At 42.5% G+C, this 23,621-nt stretch overlaps 2 protein-coding genes across 2 annotated transcripts in view; one reads left to right on the forward strand and one right to left on the reverse strand.

Moving 5' to 3' along the window:
* Positions 1 to 1,069: 1,069 nt before the first annotated feature.
* Positions 1,070 to 12,139, reverse strand: LOC137593445 (immunoglobulin superfamily member 22-like). The gene is given in 25 exon segments (XM_068312141.1): positions 1,070 to 1,184; positions 1,284 to 1,464; positions 1,574 to 1,722; positions 1,827 to 2,129; positions 2,465 to 2,657; positions 2,738 to 2,826; positions 2,918 to 3,214; positions 3,635 to 3,763; positions 3,900 to 4,073; positions 4,316 to 4,618; positions 4,713 to 4,801; positions 4,912 to 5,119; positions 5,380 to 5,521; positions 6,125 to 6,249; positions 6,371 to 6,655; positions 7,307 to 7,469; positions 7,709 to 7,821; positions 8,286 to 8,448; positions 8,557 to 8,670; positions 8,890 to 9,061; positions 9,772 to 9,808; positions 9,941 to 10,049; positions 10,852 to 10,988; positions 11,640 to 11,774; positions 11,968 to 12,139. Coding segments are annotated over 25 exon segments (4,050 nt in total). The 3' UTR covers positions 1,070 to 1,116.
* A 9,594-nt stretch (positions 12,140 to 21,733) lies between these two features.
* The window catches only part of b4galnt4a (beta-1,4-N-acetyl-galactosaminyl transferase 4a), a 115,524-nt gene continuing 113,636 nt past the window's right edge, over positions 21,734 to 23,621 (forward strand). Inside the window, exon 1 of the mRNA XM_068314167.1 lies at positions 21,734 to 22,136. Within this exon, the coding sequence (XP_068170268.1) occupies positions 21,995 to 22,136 (142 nt within the window). The 5' untranslated portion in view covers positions 21,734 to 21,994. The remainder of the gene's footprint in view (positions 22,137 to 23,621) is intronic.

The raw sequence follows: 23,621 nt of genomic DNA on the forward strand, positions 1-23,621 counted from the left end.
CTCTCTTGAACAGCGGCTTACCACTCAGAAGCAGTGCCTAGAGTGAGGCTGAGAGGCTTCACACACCTTACTTAGAAGGTACTTCTTTCTTTTTTTTAACAATCACATTCAGGCTAAAAATGTATATTCAGAGGCTGAAATAAAATCTATCTCAGTTTGAGACTCATTACACTGTTCTGTACATAAAGTCTCCGAATTTTCAGACAACTCAGCAGTAATCTAACATTGAGAGACTATCAGCATTAATACAAAAAAAGAAAAGGATTTGGCTGCTTCGCAGCTCATCTAATTTGGATTATGGTACATGAAAAGCCGGGAATCAAATCATCACCCGCTTTGTTTCATTTCAAATCCAATAATCTAATAATATCCTAGACAGAGACAATATAAAAATATTTGCCTGTCCTGATATTTTGTCGTGCCACCCTATGCACACTGGCAAACTATGAAAGGTGAAATAATATTTATTTTTGGGTTGTTCATACATCATACTTGGGTGACCTAGGCACAACTGGCTGAGCAGAGAAAATGATGACATTTAATAAAAGTGTTGGGTTAATTCAAGCTCTCAAAATTGTATGTCAAGCAAATTAATATACAGTACTGCAACATTGCATAGTTGGTGGTGTGTATTTCACTCTGGTCAAACCAGACTCCTGATGATGTGGATATCCAACATTGAGAATGCTAAATCATTATTTTTAAGGGTAAACACTCACACAGTTGGCTAACATGTTGCTTGTCCTGGTATAGCGAGCCCAGGGTGACAAATATGTTTAAAAAGAAGTTTAAGTCCTCAGACAAAAATTGTAATTCAAAATACATGTATGCTTTAGAGAGAAATCACACTCTTTGTGGCTCAGCAAGCTGAGACGGGAGCAAATATGAAAGAAACAAAACCTGACATCTAGTGGGCATTTAGTACAACTCCAGAACTAAGGGAAGTAAAGATCTAGGCAAAACCTAGCATGTTATTACTAATCTCTGATGCCCTACAACTCTGTTTATAGCTTATAGCTTTATAGCTTTATTATTGCTACAGCTGACAGTAGATGCAGAATAACATCAGTATCCACTCAAAGTGCATCGGTCATGGCAGCAGCTCCATAAGACTTTTTAGAATATAAACTTCTCTTTGTTTGCTTGACTGGCCAGACTCTCCAACAGAACCCTGTCATCTTTATCTGAAAGAAACATCACATCCAAAAAGAAAATAGTTAACCAAGCAAAGACAGAAAGGTATTTTTCTGTATTAAAACATTGCTTTCTTTCTTAAATCCTACCAAATATGACCACGTTGCAGGAGCACTTGGCCTTCCCCAGAGGGTTCTCCAGCACCAGTGTGTAGTTTCCGCCATCCTTGGATCCACAGGTGGGGATTACTAAGGTGCACACTCCGTTAGCTGTGTTGTGCAAAAACCGAGGGCAGTCAGATATCTTCAGACCATCCTTAAACCAGCAGGCCTATGCAAAGGAGTTCCAAATATTACTATCATGGTTGGGGTCTAGGTCATAAATGGTGCACACAGATGTTCCAGGTAGATGCCCCACACTGAAGTCGTGTCCTTCGTACCTGTGGAGTCGGCATGCCCTGGTAGGCACAGCTCATGCTGCAGTCGTGGCCACTACGAACAGCATGGTCCTTCAGCGGCAGCAGGAATGTCGGTTTCACCTGACGTGATGGTGAGGAATATTCCTTCACCTGAATGCCGCTGATGCACTCTAAAACCCAGATGAACAGACGAGCATGGAAAAAAAAACGAGATCATGATTACTTCGATGCATGGTTCACAAAAATGTTGACAATAATTATATTCCATATTCACCTTTCTCCTTGACGATGATGAGAGGTTCCTTGGAGTCCAAAGGATCGCTGTCTCCAATAGAGTTCTGTGCAATGACTCGGAAGTAGTACTTCCTCCCAGGAAGCAGTCCGGTGACGGTGTACTTGCTGCTGAACACACGCTCGGCCATGGTGAACCAAGTGGCAGTACTGGTGTCACGCTTCAGGATGATATAATGTACTCCCCCATCGTCGTCAGCCAGGTCTGGTGTGTGGTCCCACTGCAGTGTCGCTGTCCCTGGAACCTCCTCTTTCAGGCGGAGGTTCTTCGGGGGTCGAGGGAAGTCTGGGGAAAGAGATGAGTACAGAAAGGGGATACTAAGAAGATCTATATAAAGTCATTTTATTGCCATTTTGATTGGCTCAGATAGCTGAAGAGTAGTGATAAAAGAAGGATGAGGAAGACACGTAGCTAAGTGCCAAGACTCTAAAAAACAGTTTAATAGACACTTTTTTTGCACAGTATGGAGGTTTTTAAATCTTTGGTGACCAATTGGAAATGTATCCTGATATACAGGATAAAGATATACTATACAGTGAATCTCTGTGTTGAATAACGTCAACTGTACAATGAGAATCTTCACAGACTTCAAATACAGTCCGTGCATTATTATCCTTTACCTGTAACCTTCACATTGATTTCATAATGAGCTTCTCCATAGTCGTTCTTCAGATACACATGGTAGACACCAGAGTCAGACCGCTGAGAGCTGGAAATGAGGAACTGAGAGTGAGTCTTGCTCTTGGTGATGACTTCTCGTCCTGCGGTGACGACACTGTCCTTGAACCAGGTTACCACTGGTGGAGGGTAAGCCTACAGGGGAGACAGAGTGAATGCTCGAGGGGTAATGAATTACAAGCTACAAATGATGAAAGTCATCAATGGGGTCTTACGGTGAAGCTGAGGTTCAGGCAAAGTGCCATTCCAGCTCGGACCACCATCTGGTTCTTCAGCTTCCCCTGGGGATTAAACCTGGGTGCCACTGTACAGGAAATAATACAAACGAATTATAAAGAGAAAACTAAGCCAAACAAAGAAGACACAGGGGGTACAAGTGAATTCAGTCTTCTTACCAGGCGGGGGCATAGCCAGTACACCTTCCAGCAGTTCAATAGGCTCCCCAACTCCTCCTTCATTGACAGCTCGGATACGGAAGTAGTACTTCTTCTGTTCCACGAGTCCTCCCACAGTGAAAGCTGTGCCAGCAATGGGAATTTTTGTGGCCTTAGTCCACTCTCTAGCATCTTCAGGACGAACCTCTATAACGTAACCCGAGGGCTCGTCTCCCAAGTCTGGAGGAGTCCACCTCAGAGAAATGGAGGAGTTTGTGGAATCAGAAACACACAGGTTCTTCACCAGGCCAGGAGCTCCTGTGTGTGGGGAATTTGTATACATAACATCATTAAAAAAAATCAACCAGGAAATACTACATCTCCCTGCGCCTGTGTGTCTTGTGCTTCAAAATAGACTGACAGACTAATCCTACCTCAAGTGATGAGAAGTAAAAGCAAAACAGTAAAGGTTTTGTGAATGTTAAAATGCTTCAGTGGAGTTTCTAACTGAATGGATGAGTGAACCATGAATCACGGATATTTTAACTGCTTGAAGTTTGAATGGTAAAATTTAATTTATACATGAAGAATATGATTTCTACATAAGGAAAGGCAATACTCCAGCATATGGTAGATGTGTTGGCTAGTTTCTGAGTTATGTTGAAAAAACATGATAAAAATGCAGATACTGGGGGTGTGTGTGTGTGTGTGTGTAGGAGACAGCAGCAAATGACTCACTTATTGGGTCTTTGGCCAGTACAGCATTAGAAATGACACTGGGACTACCTGAACCAGCCCTGTTTACACTGATGACTCTGAACTCATACTCAATATCTTCCAACAGTCCTCCTACCACCAATTTTGGATCTGAAAAGAATAATATACACAAACTCATTGTGTGTAAATCCATCAAATCGAAGCGCGCACACACACACACACACACAGACACACGCGCGCGCGCGCACACACACACACACACACACACACACACACACACACACACCTGTGAGAAGCTCCTTTGCAACCTGTAACCACATGTTACTCCCCTTCTTCCTTCTCTCCAGAATGTAGCCCAGAACTGGGGCCCCCCCATCGTGGGCAGGAGCCGTCCAGCTCACTGTCATGGTCTCCTTGGTTACATTAGACACTTGAATCTGGGAAGCTGCCCCTGGAGGCTCTGAGGAGGTGGATTTGAACAAGAGAATGTCCTCAAATGCATTGATATGAAGACAAGGGAATCTGGAACTGACTTCGAGCGGGACAAAGAAAAGTTCATTCTACCGGCCAAGAAGATAAAGGTGAGAGAAACAAGTGTGATTCCAAGTCTCACCTCTGAACCTCTAAAAACTCTGTTCTTTTAGTTTCTTTTACACAGACAAACAGCGACAAAGATCATTTGTAGTCTAAATCTGCACTCACCCACTGGCTCTCCAGCGCGGACCTCCTCTGTCTCCAGAGGGTCACTCATTCCCTCTGAGTTAACGGCCCTGATGCGATACTGGTATGCCTGGCCCTCCTCCACAGTATCGTCGCTAAAGGTGGTGGTACTGCTGTCTATTTCACCAACCTTGGTCCAGGACCTCTTTCCTGCCACACGCCGTTCAATTACAAAGCTGGTCACGGGCTCACCCCCGTTGTCACGAGGAGCCTTCCACTTCATTTTGATGCGTTTTCTTGAAAGTTCGAGAAACTCTACTTTTCCTTGAGGAGGCTTGGGATGGTCTGGGAAATGTGGGATATCACAAATTACATATTTAAAATGTGCTTTCAGGAAAACAGATTTATTTTTAGTTGTTAAAATATCGGGGTCCCGTACCGATTACATTGAGGTGGAGGTTGGCGACAGCAACGCCACAGTCGCTCTTCAGGCGGAGCATAATTGCTCCACTGTCCTCTCGTAAGCATCTGGGAAAAGTGAGAGGAAATACTGAGAAGCATGTATTTGAATTTTAATATCAGTGTCACATTGGAAATACCCAATTGGGGGGGTGGGTGGGTGGTCTTTGCTCACTTACCTGCTGAGCACCAGTGAGGTGCCATCAGCTGTCTTCTCTATCTTGGTCCTTTCATCATCCACCAGCTCCATTCCATCTTTGTACCAGGTGACTTTGGGAAGTGGTTTGCCTTTGAAGGGGATCTTGATGGTGGCTGTGTGACCCGCTTTCACTGTCAGAGGTTTGGCCCCCAACAACTCCAGCACAAGGGAATCAATTTCTGGAGGGTCTGGAGATATATTGACTATAAATTAAGATGCTTTTTCCAGCGAGTTTTCGACTTTTATCTCAGTTTCATCATGGTTTTCATTCATTTGCTTCTCCATTTTTGGTAGTTTAATTGATTTCGAAAGAGCTTTAACTACTCCAAGTAGTATTGATTGGTTACAATAAAGATGGCTCTTTGCATCAATGCTACAGGAAGCTTGTTCCATGAAGTGTATGCCTCACCAGTCAGCACATAGTCAAATATCAAAGACAAACACACACCAGCAACAGTGACCACAGCCTCGCTCTCAGCCCCCTTGGCTTTGAAGGTGTACTTCCCCTCCTGGGCATCAGTCACACCAGAGAAGATCAGCTTGTGGACCGCTCCTTGTTTGACCACCTGAACCCCATTCAGCTTTGAAATCTATTAAATATAATGCGAAGAACAAAACACAACACGTAAACCGATAGGTTATGAATGATATGTTATCAAAACTTAAGGGAATGTCGGCAATATCAAGACTCTATAAATACAACTAGCACAATAAAAAGGTGGTTCAGTAGTACATGTGTTAATATTAGCATATTAGCTATGTTGGCTGAACATGTACAGTTCATGCTGGAATATGCTTCATAGAACTGAACAGAAGCACAGAAGATTCACACAGTGTTCTTACGATTTATCTATGAATCTATCTACTACAACTTTTTGAAGTTCTATCAACAAGTAGAAGTGGAGATTTTTCAAAGTGGAAACTTTTGTGGCACTTAAGGAATGATCAGAAGATCTGAAAAGGCCTCTGCATTAATTGTTAATTGACCTGGAAAATTCACAAAATTGTGAAGAAATTCATCCTGTAACAGTTGAGATATTTCATTCTCGACTAAAGTGGTGAACCCACAGAGAGATATTGCGGTAACTAGAAGTAACCTGCAAGAATAACTGATAACACCTAGTCTGAGCAGGAAAAGAAAATATTTTTTTCAATGATTAATAGCAGAGGTCAACTAACTTATCATCACTTACCTCGACTCCATCCTTCAGCCACACTCCATCCACCTTTTCATCATCGAGCACTACGCACAGCTCTGCAGGGGAGCCTGTAGGACACTGGACATCTGACATGCCGCTCTTCACCGAGGCAAAACGTTCTATATTCATACAGACGCACAAAAAAATAAATAAAAAGCTTCTAAAGGCTCATGTACCACTGCTTGACCTTCAACAAGCTGATACGGAAGAGAAAAACTCCATTCCTGCTTAAATCATTACCATCCACGGTTAGATTGGCGGACGTGACATATTCGTGCTCATCATTATCCTGGGTGCAGATCACAGAGTACTTCCCCTCGTCTGTCATTTCACAATCCTCAATGATAACTTCAGCCCTCTTTCCCTCTCGCATGAAGATGTAGCGACGGCTCGCCGTGATGTCATTCCCATCCTTCCTCCAGGAAACATGCACATCCTTGGAGCTCATTTCACACTCCAGACGGGCCGTGCCTCTCTCCTGCACGTGAACGTTCTTTAAGTGGCTGGTGAACCTGATGGGGATCCCTGGATACAAAAAGAAGAGCAAAAATAAAAGGCCTTTAATGGTGTGCTTCATGTTAACTTATGCATTCATTTGTGTTCCATCACTACACACATGTTAAGGATAATAGAGTGAAAACATTCGTTATTGTCCTTTCTTTTCCTGCTTCGACACATTTGACCTTCGTTAAAGAATCATAGACCGAGACAGATAGAGTCTTCTCATGAATATCTGTAATTAACAGCTTCAATTGCCATGCTTCTGTTCCAGCAACCCCAGTGGACAGCCACATGTCCTTGTGAAGGTATTTACATGCTGCAGCTTGCACCTTGGGCAAATAAGCATCTTGTTAGACAGAGCTGTAATAAATGAGCTTGTTGTGAAGAGGGATTTGGTTGGATTACTTTCAACTCAGCACTAGGAGGGAGGATTTATTAAACTACCCATACGTCTTCATTTGGACAATAGAGGGAAGATGATGCTGTTTAGCATATGAATGAATGAAAGCTTCAAATCTCAGGGGACTGACTGTTCAACTCAAGATTGGCTAGGTCTTAAGGGAGATGTTTGTACAGCCCTTTAGGGAAAAACAAAGCAAAGCATGACAGCAAATAAGCTACACATAATAAAAAACTTTTTAATGAGCTGGAAGGCCATAAAATTCAAGTCCGTACGTTCAATGAAAAGTGGCACGGTGGCAGTGAGGTCTCCGATGCTGATGGTGTAGTCTCCAGTGTCGCTGACTTTCACATCCTTAATCTTCAAGGTGTAGGTGAGACCATCCTCGGAAAGGGATACGTCAAATTTCTCATCTCTTTTTACTTCCTTTCCCTTTACCTACAGGACACAAACACTTTAGGGAACCAAGTTTCACATCCCTCTTGAAACGTGCATCACCCTGAAGCTGATGTTTGCCTAAGATGTTTTCAGTTCATTGTCATGAAGTGTCAAAAACTCCTGGAAACTTTTCTTTAAAGAGCAAGTTCTTTAATCTCATCTGAGGTGGAATTTTATATGCGTTTGTGTAAAAGTGTTTCCTCAGTCCCTCAGCAGCACTTTTTGAACTAAGTACAGACCTTCCAGATGAGCGGTGCGTCCGTCTTCTTGGAAAGACGGACCTCAAATACTGCAGTTTGGCGCTCCATCACTTTCATGGGTTCAAAGACATTCAGGAATGTCAGCGGTTCATCTGAAAGAGATTGGAGGAAATTTTATTTACTGGGTTCAATTTGCTACTCAAAGGTACGTACGTGTTTCTAAAACACATTCAGGCCTTGAAAACCCGAGTGTGTGTCTCCATGAAATTTAAGCTGCATATTTTTCCTGTGGCAGATGTCGCTTAACATTATGTAGCAATGCATATAGAAAGTATATATATTGATTTCTATAGAAAAGACAAGTAAAATACCGGTATATTAGAAATAAAACAATACTGTATATCGGTAATACATTTTAGAAATGAGAAAAATGTCTTTATTTACGTCCTATAGCTGTTAGAATGAGACTGGGAATGAAAGCTGAGATTCAGGACAAGAGACTGAGAATAAATGGAAAGAAAACATGGAGGTCATCGTTGCTGCTGTGTGTTAAACAGTATGAAACACTCACTCGTGACACGTCTGTCCAGGCTATGAGGCTTGAGTCTCTACTCACCTATGACATCGAGCCTGGCTGACAGGGTCGTGTCTCCGACCTGCAGGTTGTAGGTGCCCATGTCACTGAAGCTGACGTTAGAAATGGACAGCATGTGCTTGGTTCCGATCTGTTTTATTTCATATTTCCCATGAGAATACTGGATCCGCAGCAGCTCCGAGCCCTGAATCATTTACAAAATGCTTAGTTGAGGCGAGAACCCACGACTTTTTTCACGATGAAAGTATGATTTTTGTAACATATATACACAAATACATGAGTTTTACCTTACCAGAAACCACATCATCCTGATGTTCGGATCCTTCAACTCCAGGATGGTGTCGAAGGTGATGTTGCTACCTAGTTTGGCTGTGATGTTCTCCAGGGGCTTTAGCACCCGCACCATCTGTTATTATACCAAATAATTAATCAAATCACAGAAGACAAATGACATCATACTGCAAACTGTGTTGCTATGTGATGCACCTGTGTCACTATGAAATTAAACCCTCTCCCCCTTTTCATCTCTGCCCTATTTTTAGCTTCCCATCATGCCACATCACAGATCTTTTTTCCCTTCTGTGATCTGTAATATGTGAAGGAGTAGTCTGTGTGACAGGCCCACCTCCACCTCCACTTTCTTATTCATTTCCTTCAGTTTCTTGAGGATGCCTCTGAAGTCAGTGAAACCCATCTCAGCGCAGATCCTCTCATAGTCCTTTTTGTCAGCTCCTGACAGGATCTTTAACATCTCCTCCTCAGTAGGGGGCCTCTTCTCCGCCTTCTTCCCCACATTACTGCTAATGGAGAAATATGTGTAAGCTTTTAAACATACAGAAAGAGGAAAGGACGTTTGGAAACATCTATGCAAGACACACTTTGATTAAAAGTTCTAAAAATTGAAGCGCAGAACCCTGAAAAAGCACCATGTGAGTTAGATGGTGTTGAAGCCACCAGGCTTCCAGTAGCACTGCCCCATAACAACAGAGGAAAACCTAAAGTGTATCCGTCTGAAGGTGTGTATTGTTTGTTCTTTTTTTTTTTAAACATTAAATATGATGGATGAATTTCCCTGTAGTAAACACACAAATAGATATAACAGTAGTTGCAAAAAGAACAATGTGCTTGTTATCATCACTTGAAAGAATTCCTCCAAATTTGACAAACCTTAAACAAAAAAGTAACCCCAAAAGAGAAACCGTCAGATCTCTTAGGTGAATGGACAGCACTCCTCTGGGCACTCTGCTGCAGCCTGACGGACTGACCATCATTGTAAGAGCCAGAGGAGGAAGAACCATCGCGCATGTGTGTTCATATTCACATGCAAAGGATTAGCTATGACAGCATGAAAACATCCTCGGTCACTGCTGCAGCAACAACACCGGTACAGTGACACTCTTTATATAATATTATATTATATCGTATTCTGTATATCTTTCTGAATGCACATAAAAAAACTAATAAAAAAAGAATCTGTGGGATCAGAGAAAGCTCCGTGACTAATGACTTCTACCGTTTCTTCAGCTTCTTTTTGAAGTCCAACGCTGGATCTGGAAACACAGACAGAGCATCTTCACATTAGACACTCGGTCAAAACAGCAGACGAAGTAAATTGAAAGCTTATGCATGTGCATCATAACCAACAAGCACAACAAATTTGTGCACTGTGACATGGCTAGACTCACTTTCTGTGACTGTGAGCGATATAGAGTAAATGGCTTCTCCATGCACGTTGGATGCGACACATTTGTACACATCAGCATCCTCCAGGGCCAGGTTTTTAATCTGAAGTGGAGGGAATTCATTGAAATGTATTGTTACTGCAGCATCTGTCCACTTGAAATCACATTGCTGTATTTATTTGCATCAGAAGGGGGCAGTGGCATGCTGGGAATACCCGTCAGATGCCTCTGCAGCAACTTAACAGTCATCCTTCACCAGAGAAACAGATGGCAAGGGGAGATGCATATGTCAGCACCCACAAGTTAATTACTTTATAATAGCTATTTAAGCCTCACTTAAACTCCCTGGCTGGTATAGAAAAAAAGTGCTAAATCCACTCCAGAGTGGTTATAGATAAAAGGATCAGGGAGAGTTTTTTTTTCTTTCTGGCTACTTTTCCTCATGATGCATCATCATGTACTGACGGAGGTGAAGGCAGCAGGATGGCAAAGCCCCTCGCCGTGATGATGTACAGAACTGCTGCCCTCTGCAATGGCCGCTTGTGGGTGTCATTCAGAGTGGTTTCACCATCCTGCATTTTAAATGCATTCACAATGAAATGCATTTAAAGTCAGGGTTAAATCTGACAGCTACACAAGCTACGCAGTGTTTCGTGACTGGAACATATACAATAGAGTTGACTCACTTCAGATCCTTGTTTGACATACGTTTTCGCAGAGTCGTATCACACATCAAAATGACATAGAACACAACGTACGTACGTGATTCAACACAAATCTCACTCGAACATCCAAACATCCTTTGTTTTCTCAAGCCACAGCCTTGGTTTGCAAAAGTAAAGGCCACTGGTGAGATCCTTTAATGACTGAGGCACACAGTGAGCTGTGTAGTTATGGTGACAAACCTTGAGTATAAGCTGATTGTTTATATTGTCATAGTAAGATTTAGTTGAATCGGACAGTGGGGATCCGCTGGCTCTTTCCCAGTTAACGCTGGGCTGAGGATTCCCAGTCACTTTGGCCTTGAACACGGCGTTGTCACCTACGAAAGACAGATCAGGTTACCGGATTAAAGCTGCTATTGCTCCTCTCTTTCCTTCATAACCATTTATTTGGGCAGAAATATACATTATACATTTTAAAGCACGACTTTATCATATTAGATATTTTTCTTTCATTTACTATTTTGGAGGGCGTGTGGGGTTTTTGGTTAAGACCAGTTAATTTAAGGTCATCCTGTGAATGTTAATGCTCATAGTGTTCTGGATATAGTGACAGACTATCTTACACAAGCCTGTAAATCTTTAATTACGTGCAGCCTGAGTGAATAAGGCTGAAACACCTGCAGCTCATGCAGAACAGGCCCTGGTAATCAGCAGAAACAGCCTGATGAACATCATGAACGTCACACAAACCTAATTACAGTATCTTGGTTCTTTGTCAGGGTTTGATGAGAGTGGATTTACAGTACATTTCCTAGAAGAGCCTCTAAAGTTTCACACATAGCGGTAAAGCTTTAATTCCTTTGTGTTTCCAGGCATAACTAAAAGGCGGGGATCATAAATTAGTGTATGCATACTTCTCGTCCAACTGTTGTTGTTTATGGTGCAGCACGCTGAGTGGTATTAGGGGATGCAAAGGGTACTTTTTGAGATTTCAAGGTGCTGTAAATGACAGGATTAGGTCACCTCACCCTCTTGGGCAGTGATGGGGCGCAGCTTCTCCTCAAAATCTGGGACAGACTCCCCCACTGGGATCTGTGTGGATTTTTGCACCTGACTGTAGGTCTCCACCACAGCTGAGTTCTTCCGCTGAACCCTGGAGTGGTCTAAGGGAGTTTAAAGGACATCCATATCATAATAATTTACAAAGTCTTACTTTTAGAAGTCCTTCTTATCAGTAGGCTTCAATCATGTTGTTAATATTCTGATGATTCTCTCTTAGATGGTCCAGTCTCATAATTAGAAAGATTAAATTCCACAGCATGACAGATGATGATGATGGCAGTGGATAATTCCTACCATCCATGGTCCTTGACAAGCCCTGTGAGACTTTTCGCAGCTTGGTGGAGCCTAAGGAGGAGGAAAATGTGGACGAGGAGGAAGAGGATGTTTTCATCTCTGACATCTGCCCCATCTGTTGCTCCATCTGTTCCATTCTGCCTCCAGTGGCATGGACGAGCTCTGCTGCCATGATGACGGTTTAAGGTGGCGCTGATCTGAGCCTTGCTGCCGCAAACACAAGTAGAAATGTGAAATTACAGTTTTACTGCTGGCTTATTTGTCTGAGCCTTGAAATCTATTGCAACTTCCTTCTCATATATCGGCTCAAACTGATAAGATGGACCACAGGGACAGGGGATAGACACAGGATATAGTACATATATGACAGTAGAGCTCTCCTGGATGTCCAGAGCCTGCATGCTCTGAATCCTATTTAGACAGTGTGTGCTCAAGTGTTTGAATGTAGGTACGTGGGATTGACAAACATCTTCACCCCATCTCAGCAGTAATTGGGTTTGTGTTTCTAGAAACATGTAACAAAAAAAAATGATTGAAACTCATCTCCCTTCCTCAATTCATCCTCTGCCCTTGTCTTCCTCTCTCAACCCCTTCTCCACAGCGACTACAATAATCCTTTCCCAGGCTGATAGAAAGATGCAATTAAAAAGATAATCCACACCACTGCTATGTGGGAAGAATTATTGTGTTTGCACCGATAATAACCTGTGCACTTCTCTTTTTTAAATTTTAATTACTCTTTCAAGCCCATTGCTTTCTTTCAGCATATGTGGAAGCAACGCATCAGCAAGTGTGGTCATCTTAACCAATGGAATGGAATCCTGCATTTATCTCACAGACAGGCACATATTTAGCTTCATCTATTTGATTTAAATCTGGACTGCTTTAGCATCCATTTGTGGCTTTACAGTTAGCCACAAGACACACATTTTAACTGTCCTTACAACCACCAATGGCTTAGTAAAATGATTGGTTCCCTGATACCTATCAAAGATTGTTATTTGTAAGATACCCCTGAACTCTTTGATGCAATAGGTTCTTAGTCGAAAAGAGTAACAAGTGGCACAAAGCTACAAATAGATGACTTTCAAACTTCAAGTTCAAGACAAAAACATCTCTCTCCTCTCTGCCTTTCTATTTGTTCAAATAGCTCCCCCTCTTTTTCCTCACAAAATCCAGCATTGAGAATTGCAAAAGGACATTGTTACTTCATCACTGTTATTTACAGAAATATCCACAGCACTCGAGGCAAACCAAACTTACTAGTCACAGCAAAGCCTGTACTTTTGCTCACAGATTTAGCCTGGGCCCAATGTTTCTGGTTCAAGTGCTTCCAGCCCAAATGCCCTCTCTTACCAGGTCTTTAATCCATGCACTGCTCCCCTCTCAGCAGTGCTCCACTGCTTTGTTGGTTCCTTTTAGGAGTATGAGCCAAGGCCAGAAGACTCAGCTTTAACACCTGCTGTGTCCAGTCTCTGAACAAATAAGGCTCTGATCTGTCCTGGGTTTGCCAGGCCAGGCCATCCAGGGCTGGACCAATACTTGATATTAACATTCTCTGTCGGTCAATTACTATGAGTGTCCACTGTGGGGTTTCTCAGACTAGGATTTTAGAATGCTGACATTCTCCGTAGAGCCTGTGGTGATGGAGAGCTTCTAGCAGGTTGTATTTTTGATCTTCACCCTGGACAAGTTGCTTTGGTCAATCCAGAGTCATCAGTTCCCCTGTGTTGTATGTTTTCAATGGTGGAAGGAAGCTGGAGAACCCAGATCCATACTGAAACGGGGAGAACATGCAAAAACCACAAAGAAAAGTTCCAGAACCTTTTTACTGTGAGGCAACAGCACTAACCACTGTGCCAACATGTGCCCAATGGAGAGACAGCATTCATTAAGAAAGACCAGTTTATAATGTAAATAGTCTATTACATTATACAACAAATGATCAGAATAGGAAATCAATACTGATGATATTGCAACATTCCATTCATTCTGTCAGGAACTGAGGTCTACTTCTTTTTACATTTATCAGCACACTTTGGTTTAAAACTAAATTTCTGAATGATAATTTATTTTCTCGATCACACTTTTTTAAAGTGCCAAAGTTGATTCCTAACAAGGCACGAAATAGCTTTGCAGTTGGAAGTCCACTCAACAAAAGTGATTTAAAATTTATGGTCAAATTTACGGTAATTATTTGTTTGTATTTATTCATATGACAAATATCATGGTGGAAAGACTGATGAAATCATACCTTTATTTTGTCAGCGCATGTTTGTTCTGTCGTTCTTGTGACTTTTGGCCCACAGTGGAATTGTTGGGGTAACCTGGATCGTCAATGACCACAGTCTTTTTTCGGGTTATGTAAGCCCAGCTGCAGTGCAGCGCTCTCTCTCTTCCCTTCTCTCCACAGCCTCGTCCTTTGGCTTTGTTTTGTACCACACAACCCCTACTCATCCACCTTCATTCACACCTCCATTTTGATGGATTCCTTCACTGTAATGCGAATATTTGACATGGATATTTCATTTGGTTCATTTTCATTTAACTGAACATGTTCTTTGAATCATTACTATGGTGTTGTCCCTCTCCTTCTGTGACCTCCTGAACCAGGTCATTACAAAGATGTCTCATCTCGGGTCTCCATGAGAAACAAATAAATAACTACATCTGGAATTATGCGTGAAACTAATCTAATAACACAGTTACCTGTCAGCAAAGATGAGTAGAATGTGTGGTAGAGGAACATGTTCGTCGCTGCTATAATGGTTACAGACTTCATTTATTTAAGGTCAGGCTGAACAGTGTTCCAATGAATATTTTTACTGCATTGATTTATTGAATAAACCAACACACAAAAGAAGAAATAGAATGTAATCTGATAGATTTTTTTTTCTTAACTTATTCCATACACTGGAGTTCTAAAGATTTGTCAAGCGGTGTTGCCATGGTACTTCGTTTAGTACTGCAGCCACTCTTCTCCCTGGCTGCACAGGATCCATCCACCTACAACCACCTGATCCTTCAAAGGATGTGATCTATGAAATTGGCTCACATGATTTCACTTGAATACCATCCCCCTTTCTTTTAATCTTTGCGTCTTGCTGTCACACACCTGTCCTCCCTCCATCAATCGGCTGTCTTCATTAGTTCTACCAGCGTCTTGTTATCTTCATGTGGTCACAGTGTTTCCATTTGTTCTTTGCTGTATTGATGATCTTTGCGACACAAGTTCAAGCCCTTGTTCTCGGTTATTTCCGGTGCATAATGTAAGTTTCCGTGCTTGGTGACTTTTGACATCTCTTGTCTCCACTCTTTGATGTGGATTTATCGTGCACCAAACCTGTGCTGCATGGCTGATCCAGTCAGGTTCTGTCTTTCCCTTGTCATTGTGTCTGTTTGGACTGCTGCTGCTGTTAAAGATTCACCTACGAATTTGAACTAATAAGATTAAAAACCTTAAAACCAATACTTTCCCACTTGTTTTATTACTTCCTGTCTTCCTTAGTGGCTCCATAAATCATTGTCAGTCCATTTCCACTTAATAGTATTTTTGAGTAACCTTATGAAATATTATGTGATTTATTTCTTGGTTTGGTAGCACTTTGGATTAAAGTACATAAAGCAGATGTAATTAGCAAGGAAAAACATCCTTAATAATTACTACGATGTATCTGATTCAGGAAAAAAAATAGTAATATTATTTAGGAGCAGATTTACATATATCAGCATATCAACCACTTTTAATGATTGCATTATTAATCCAGAAAAATAAAGGATTATGGAATGTATTCCATCTGAAGGCACCAGCTGCAACACACTAAAATGCGGTCACACTGTTTTAGATGAGGTTTTATTCTATTTGATGTTTTGTCTTAAGTCACAATATTATCAATAGTTTATCATGGATGATTGGACCCGTACTAAACTGGGGATAAACCACATGATTTGGGAAGTTTGATTCTCATTAACAATTCTCTTTTGCTGTTATAAAGTACATCAGGAACTCTTTCACTTCTTTTTCTTTCAAGTTGACACAGACTGGTCTTCATATTTTAAAGGCTGAATAACTTTGGCACTGTTAGTCCCTCTTAAAAATAATGTTCTTTGAGAGGTACCAATCACAAAAAAGAAGCTTCAAGCTACCTGGTACACTACTTGTTGACTAAATAGGTTGTTCTCAAACGTTAAATTTGAAATGTCAGAAATATTCTTTGCTTAATGGGCCTGAAACAAACTCATCACTTGAGATTGCATGAATGTTTTATTACAAACCTTGACTACTTGTCATGAATATGCTCTATGTAGTGATAGAAGAGAGCACTTAGTTTAGAGAGAGAGATAAAGAGAGAGAGAGACCGACATGGAGAGCCCCACTGGCGATACACCCTTCTAATCCTCTTTGCACTGCTCACCTGGCTAGCATACTAATGATGGAGAAATGACCCAGATTTCTCTCTTTGCACATTTATACTTGCAGCACAGAAATAATGACTGAGTCGGGTGCATTTTCTTTGTGAAACTGCTGTTTTTGGTGTCAGTTTCAAATCTGAGAAAGAGGCCAGGCATGCATATTCACTCTTGTTGAATGACAAACTAAGTTTACAATACTCACTTTGGTCTCAGCTGTAAGAGTCTCCTCTGTGGCTCAGTCATGAAAAAAAATCTGTGCTTTGAGGAAGAGATCAGATGATTGTCAACAGACATTCTAGCAGTATCCTGAATGAACACTTCTAAGTACAATCCACAATTTTAGTGGGTTACCGCTAATATAACTCTTTTTTTTTTTGTTCTTGGTTTTGTTTTTTGTTTTTTACTGTTGAGGCCCATAACTGGCTCAGATGGGATGGAATTTGATGTGTAATTCACAATAGTAAAGCACGGCCGCACTGCAGAAGGTGGTTCGGTAAGGCAGCAGCTGTAGCTGCGTGACGTTAAATGCTCCATCTGAAATGCTCGGCTCTGGAGACACCTAATTTTCAAATCTGTCTAACTGAATTTGGAGGAAACAGCTGCAGATTAATCCACGTCTTTGGTATCAGATACTGGGGGCTCAATTTAGAAAAGTCTGAGGTCATGGAATTAACATTCAACCAAAACTGCAAGTTATTTTGTGTGCATTTTTTGGTGAAAAAAATGCATACGCACTAGCATACCAAGTTAACGTACATATTCCCATTCCATCCCTTTCCCTTCCACATCCCATATTCTCCTCTGATCCCATTCCTTCAGTTCATCTTTTGTTTTCATCTGTATCCCTCTTTTCCCTCATTTCTCCTCACCTCACCACCCCACCCCACCCCCCCAAACCCTCATTTCCCTAGTTACTCATCTCTAAACATGGAGGAATGCTATTTCCCCAGAAGGAAATTCAATGGGGCCCTGTGAAGCAGGAAGAAATGCCAGTCTGCACCTGTTTGGAGAGGAGGAAGCTTAGGCGCAGTGGGCGGGCAGAAGTGATCCGGCGGGATGCAGGAGGCAAACCCCATAATCCCTTTGACATTTTAGCTCAGATCTTTCTTCAAAGCTGCTGAACTGCTGTGCTGACTTAGTAAAAGGAAGGTTGGAAATGATGGAGCTATGTGTAGACAAAGTTGGATAAGTAAAAAGTATTACTTTTTAAAAAAGCTGCATATCTTACATGACTTGCTAATGAAAGCTGTGGTAGTTCTGTTAAAGAGTCCTGTTCAGCAAATCTCCTGTCTTTTTCAGGCTCCACCTTGAACACCCTCTCGGTGACCGGATCATCCCACTGCACACAACCTCCTCTTGAACTCACTGAAGCATGGAGATCCCAGAGGTGGAGACTGATGGTTTTGGTAAAGGAGAAACGAAAAAAAAAAAAACATGAATAACTGAACGTAAAGATGATTTAAACCCTTTCTGATCTTATACCCCTTCCCGAAGTTACACCCGCTATAAAACACACTGATTGGACACAGGAGTTCCTTCCGTATTAGGATGACTTTTTCTAAATACACTACTGAGCGCCATAGGAAATCCTCTGGATACTGATTTCTATTCATACTTTTAAATTATTTTATTTATTCTGTTATTTATTCTGATAGCATATTGTGATAAGGCCCTTTTCTTTATTGTTGATTGTGGGAACCTTTTTGACGGCTGTAGCAGTCTGCTGGAGCAGTGAAACTTCACAAAAAGCAATCTCTTCTTTAGGGTTCAACAAAGAATTCTGACTCTGATATCTAGTCTGTAAAATGTTCTGGCTGCCTTTGGTGGGAGCTGTGTGTACAGTCCCTCGCTGTGCGTTGGATACTTGCCTGCACTTGGATGTAACAGGCATAGCAGGGGATCGGTCTGACAGAAAATATCAGGTAGTCTGACTGATCATAAAATAAATGTGTGTATGTGTTTAGTCTAGCAAAACATGAAGAGGAACACAATCAGGACCTATATAGACCCATGATAACATCCTGCAGCTATAAAGGAGACAAAGAATGTGAACGGGCATATAATTATTTGATTACACTGGGTGACTTTCAAACATGGAGCAAGTGATGAAATGCCTTCAGTCTTCCCAGCAATAGCCCCAGCAAGGTGAACGCTGTGAAGTTTTTCTTTTACTCACTCAATAAAGACTCAATTCACTCAATGAATACCTAAGTATTTAATTTTTGTGCAGTGTTTGCTTCTAAGATTACATTATTAATCCATGGAGACAGAGGATTATGGTTTATGTTCTGACTGACTCAGAAGGCAGCAGCTGGGACAAACTAAATTGAGGTCATACTCTTTTTTAGACTAGGTTTCATTTGATCCTTTATCTAGATTCATAATGTCATCAATGGCTTATCGTAATCACAGCTGGAAGATTGAACGTACAGTATATTAAACTGGCGATGACCCACATTTGCTGCTTTAAAGTGAATTAAAGAAGAAAGAGAAGAATTGTTCTGTAAGGCTTTCTTGCATTACATTAGCCCTCCACACCCAAAGCTGACCCCTATGGATCCATCCATTCATCCATCCGTCCATTGGCCTTGTTGTGATCAGATAATTCATAATCCTCTGGGCACAGTGAACAGCACACTCTCTTCCTCTCTCACTTCCCCATCTCCTTTCTTTTTCTTCCAATGTTGGCAAAGCTGAACTGCGGCTGCTGCAATGTTTTTCATTTTCGTCTTGCTACAAATAAACACAAGGTCAGTTCATACACATATAAACGAAATTGTTTCCGGCCTCTAATAAATTAAACTTAGAATGAAAATAAATAGGGACACCTCGTTTTAACGTGCACCTCAACTGTTTCAATAAACAGAAACCAAGGAAATGCTTTCTAGTTCTTGTGTAGGTTCACTATTCTGACACTGGACAAAGGGTAAATGTCGGCTGAAGAGAGACTTCATTAGTTTAAAGGAGCGTCTTGGCCACATGATGGATGGTCGCTGTTTAAAAGGCACGAACGCACAGGATCTGCTTGACAGATCTGTTCAAAAGGTCACCGAACTACCAGCAGCAAAGAAATGCAAAATTCTTTGGTTACCTGTTCCAAGACAAAAAGAGTCGTAGTAAAGGAAAGATTACTTCACCCACCCAAACATTTTGGAGATGACGCCTGGGGTGAGGGTGATCTCCTGGTGTTGTTATTCTACTGTTTAACACCAAAGCAGATTTAATTCTAGATAATTATTTATTATTGTAAGCACCTCAGTTATGCCCACGGTGAGTCCGACCAATGCTCTGACGTAATTTATTGAAAATCAAAAAATATAAAATAAAAAAAGCTTAATGAATCAATTTCTCGTAAAAAAAAATCAATCTAATTAATCATACTAGATTGTCTCTCTCATCCACGGTAGAGCGAACAGTAAAAGGCGACAGCCTCATTTCATGCGGTCGTTGCTATCCCACCTTTGACCATAGGGCGGCAGTCAAGCGCCAATCCTGAGCGCGTCTGCGGGGAGTCACCGCACACCGCCGCACAACTCCATCCTGCGAAACTGCGATGCAAGGTCGGTTTACGATGTTTTTCCATTCAAAATAATTCAAAAATAAAATAATTCCAAATAATTCCATTGACGTGTTACTTATCCGTTCGTCACACTGATTGTGATTTTTTTCTCAGTGTAGTTTGGAATAAAACGGGCAGATTGTGTGTGTGTGTGTGTTTGTGTACCCCCCCCCCCCAATGGATTCTATTTCACATTTTGTTAAATTCCCATTCATTTCCTCCTTGATTTAGAGAAAATTGGATTCATGTCAGTCAAATCGTGTCCTAATCCAGCCACACCTTCATTGATATGACAAATAATTATGAATTAGCAGATTGTCCCTCAGATTGAATATGGTTTCATGTTTTGACTTGTGATGTCATTAGCAGAAAAACTACTAAAGAGGGTTTATCAAATGAACACAGGGCCCTGAGATGGGGGTGGGGTGGGGGGGTTCAGTGGGGAGGTAAGCTTAACAAGTTTCAGGCCTTGCGTTCATCTATTGGATGATGGACCACAGGAGAGCCTGTGAGGACGATGCTCGTCATCCCGCCTCCTCCGACCCCTCTCCGGGATTATGATTGGACGCAGAATTTGCCATTCCCCGTCTGTCCAGGTTAGGTTGCCCCGCACCGTTCAGATGCTCAATTGATGGGCGCTGTGCAGCGAAGAGAGCGAATTTTCGTGTTTCATTATAGCAAAACAAAACCATGTTCTATCCTGGTTATTTCAGTGCCGGTGACCAATTTTTGCGCGTCACTCTTCCTGGAGCTTCTCTGATGTCCCTCCCAGCGCGCAGTGACCGAGGGGTTGGACGATGCTGTTGCGGCGTTTTAAAGGGAATAAAGCTGATGACAGAATAACAACACAGGGCATCCTGCTGCTAGCTCCACATATCCGTGTTTTTTTCCATTTAATCCGGATTAGATTATTTGCTGGTGGACTCGTGAACTTGGACAACGCAAAGGTACTTTGAGGGAATTTGAGCGAACCGCACCTGTCGTGAGATACCGGACCAGCTGGAGCACATGGGCGTCCGTTCTCCGAACCTCACATCGGACAGTCTCCTCCGAGTGTCTCCAACCTCTCCTCGCCGCCATGGAGCACACACACACACACACACACACACACACACTTTACAGCCTGCATCGGTGTAATATTTATTCGTCACGATGACAACTGGTCGCCCCTCCTCTCCCAGTAGGACTTAAATAAAACGCGCTCCATCTGAAGTGGAAGCCACAGTTTCAGTTTCAGCTGTCTAACAATAGACGGAGCGCACAGGGATGTGACATTTGCTTTGACTGTCATCCTAACCTTTATCCTTTATCTTTATTTATGAGACACCTCATGGTGTCTGCTTCATTTTGAGAGATATTAAAAGTCATCTGTGTGTGTTGTGCGGGAAAACTGCCTCTCTGTGCGCAAGCGTTGCTGCAGCTCGGTGGAGATCCTCTGTCCGATCTCCTCACATGGAAAGTCCATTTCTCTTCTTACTCGTGGGTGCTTTGCGCTAACACCCCCCCCCCTACCCCCCACCCCCCAACGACGGGGGTTGATCCTTGAGTCGCTGATAGAATAATCAGCGTCGCGGTGTCAGCAAAGGCTTGAGCTACAAGGGATTTGTGTAGATTATCGCCGGACTGCTATTTTGTTCCCTCGGTCACTCTCAACTCAACTTATCGGCTTTTGCCTCCCCCCCCCACCACCACCACCACCACCACCACCACCACCGGGCTGCTCCATGCCGCCTTGAAACTCCAGAAGGGGAAGCTTGTTTATAAGCCTCTCTATTCATAGAAGAAAAGGTGGTCATTCATAAGCGATGACTGCCTCGGAGGTGTTTGGACGCAGATCTGAAGACACGACTCGTTTGGCGCCGATTTCACCCCTTGGAACGAGGGGAGCGGGACGCGCTCCGAGCGCGCTGTAGGGCAGCGCTCCGTCTCTACTGGCAGGGTCACATGCTGGAGCTGTGACCGGGAGAGGAGATAAATACAACCAGAAAAAACAACAACAACTAGTTTTTTTCCTGATTATCTACCGTGATGCTACCGAAGGATGTTTGAGCCAGGATGCTGCGTTTCCCCGTGAAGAAGATCCGGAAGCAGTTCAAGCTCCTGTTGCTCCTGGTGCTGCTCACCTCTGCGGTGTGGTTCACCTACCTGCACATCAACCAGGGGAAGACCATCAAACTTCACTTCAATTATGGTAAAGGTAAGCGGAAAAGTGGGGGGGGGGGGAGAGAAGGTGCTTATTTATCAAAGGCAAAGTTTGGATGATGGATGGGTTGACATTTTATAAAGACATTTAACAGGAAGCTGAACAGTGCCTTTAGAAATACTGTGAGGAGATGGAACCATTAACCAATGAAATATCATTGTCAAGTCACTACTGAAGTAATAATATTAATGCTATGAGGCATAATAAGACCACCATAAAGTCACCACTGCAGACACATTAATCGTTTGGTGTATAAGGAACACTGTTAGTATCTTTTTAGACATTGTTAGTTGCAGACAAATATGACACATGAGTTCCTAAATTAACTACCCCAGTCTTTCATATACTTCCATATCCTTCCTCTGTGGTGTGATGGAACAAACCAGATATAGGAAGCAACATGGAGAGGCAGGGTGTCTTCATAAATTAACAATAGCTTCCTTCTCTGGGGCTGAGTAAAGAGCGCCGCAGCGTCGGGCCGGGTCGAGAAGCCAGACCTCTGCCTCCAGCATTAGTAATCAAAGGGCTGTTCATGGAGGGGGCCTTCAGAGGTCAGTCAGGCTCAGAATAATATCAAGGGTCGGGCAGAGCGTTTCAGGGAAGGTGAATCCACACCTGCTGCTCTGCTGCTTCCTATTTTCTAAGGCTCGAATACACAAAGCATCAGCAGTGGAGGGACGATGCTGACGGATGCAATGAAAAGTTAATATTGATAAAAGACCAATTGTGCCCTCACCCGCTGGGGGTGGAACATGTGATGACAGGGCACTTTGTCTCCTGCAGCTGTCCATGACAAGCAATACCCAATCATTGTGATGTCCTTCAGTGGTGTACACCTAAAGCAAACACACACATGCATGCTGACACACACACACACACACACACACACTGGTGCACTTTCACGATGCGGCGACACTGGGATCATTTCATTGTCTCTCATCTCCATTGTGTGTCTGATCTCCGTGGGGTTTTCCCAGCGACGTGCAGGATTTGGTTTTCTGACAGCCTGAGTTTGGGTTGTGATGCAGGTTCACGATGCAAACCAATACAGGCGTTAATTTATCATTTTGGAAGCAAATGTGACTTACTTCCTTGGACGTACACGGCAGGTCCTTCTCAAGAGATCAAACACACATCACACACCTCAAATGGACTGAATGAATTCCACGATTCTGCAGTAATGATGGCGATACGATGTTCACACACTGAGCTCACATAGGCTGAAGCTGATGTTGTGTTGTCAGTTTTAGTGGATATTACTGCATTGTGCATTGGCCGTCCTCCCCCAAGAGAGTGACAATCCCCTTTTTAATTTTACGAAATCACAGAGCCTGGTGCCCGCCGGTACTTTCACTATCACTGTGTTCCTGGTTTTAAGGCTTCCACTAATAATATGCTGCCTTTGTGACTCATTTGATGAGCTAGGAAGCCGTTATGCTGTTGTGTGTGCCGGTCCCTGTGTCTAATTGACCATCTTCC

Source organism: Antennarius striatus, chromosome 4 (assembly GCF_040054535.1).
Source record: "Antennarius striatus isolate MH-2024 chromosome 4, ASM4005453v1, whole genome shotgun sequence".
NCBI lineage: Eukaryota > Metazoa > Chordata > Actinopteri > Lophiiformes > Antennariidae > Antennarius > Antennarius striatus.